The following is a 1,078-nucleotide window of genomic DNA, read 5'->3' on the forward strand; positions in this document are numbered from 1 at the left end:
CCTGACGAGGTAGCACGGACAGACGGACGTAGCCATCTATCCGTGCTACGGTAGGGAAACCTGACGAGGTAGCACGGACAGACAGAACTCCTGGTTTCCACCTGAGCTGCACAGGTGTGTTGGAGTCTTGCAGTTTCCCCCCAAACTAACCGTGTGACGAGGTACCGTCACTTCAAGGTCCAATAGATTTTTCCTGGTCATTCGGAACCGGGCAGGACTTGGATTCTTGTTCCAGAAGATTTTCATAATAATTACAGCTCTGGGATTTGAACAAATTCAGATTTCAGAAGGAAAGAGATGAAAACTCACCACTAAGCTGTGCGTTGCTTCCTGTGGGAGAAAAGCAGACAGTTAGTCACAGTTCTGACCGGACCGGTTCTGACCGGACCGGTTCTTCCTCCAGGCGAGGCCGGGGGAATTTTCAAGTCTGAATGCAGGTGAACAGGTGCAGGCGATGACGTCATCATCGGGCCACCAGCTGACGTCATCACTCAGATTAAAGTTAGTAGAGAAATGAAATTTAACTGGTTTGGTTGTGATTCACGTCTAAAACATGCATCAAAAGGAAGAAGTGGAAACTTTCAGGCTGCTTCACTGGTTCCAGCTGAAACCACGGAGGTTTATTTCCTCCAACTGAAAACCGGTTTTCTGCTGGATCGGCTCTTTGTGCTTTATTTGTGTGCCAGAACGTTTCTCCTCCTCCTGCTGCTGTTCGTCGCTGCTCAGAAACCAGTCGCCCCTCAACAAGTTTCCTCTGAGTTTAAACTTTGTACCAAACTGGTTTTCATAAATCTGCTGCTGTGTTTTGGTCTCTGCGGCTCACATGACAGTTTGGTGGAGATTAAATTTTAAACTCTTACATATTCTGAACAAACTGGATTCACCAGGATCATTAAAACGGGATGTTATTAGAAATGTGAACCAAATAACCAGAAATGTGTTAACAGACGATGGAAATCCAGAATTTAAATCCTTGTGAGCAAAAATGAATAAAATCAAAGTTTTAATGAAGTTTGGAGATCAGAGCTTTGAGTTTAATCCCCTCAGATTCACTGACTTGTTTAAAATGCTCTGGACC

At 44.9% G+C, this 1,078-nt stretch overlaps 1 protein-coding gene across 1 annotated transcript in view; it reads right to left on the reverse strand.

Moving 5' to 3' along the window:
- The window catches only part of LOC103469488 (trypsin I-P1-like), a 15,647-nt gene that overhangs the window by 6,847 nt on the left and 7,722 nt on the right, over positions 1-1,078 (reverse strand). Inside the window, exon 2 of the mRNA XM_008417195.2 lies at positions 310-330. Coding sequence (XP_008415417.1) covers positions 310-330 — 21 coding nt within the window. The remainder of the gene's footprint in view (positions 1-309; positions 331-1,078) is intronic.

Source organism: Poecilia reticulata, linkage group LG8 (genome assembly GCF_000633615.1).
Source record: "Poecilia reticulata strain Guanapo linkage group LG8, Guppy_female_1.0+MT, whole genome shotgun sequence".
Taxonomy (NCBI): Eukaryota; Metazoa; Chordata; class Actinopteri; order Cyprinodontiformes; family Poeciliidae; genus Poecilia; species Poecilia reticulata.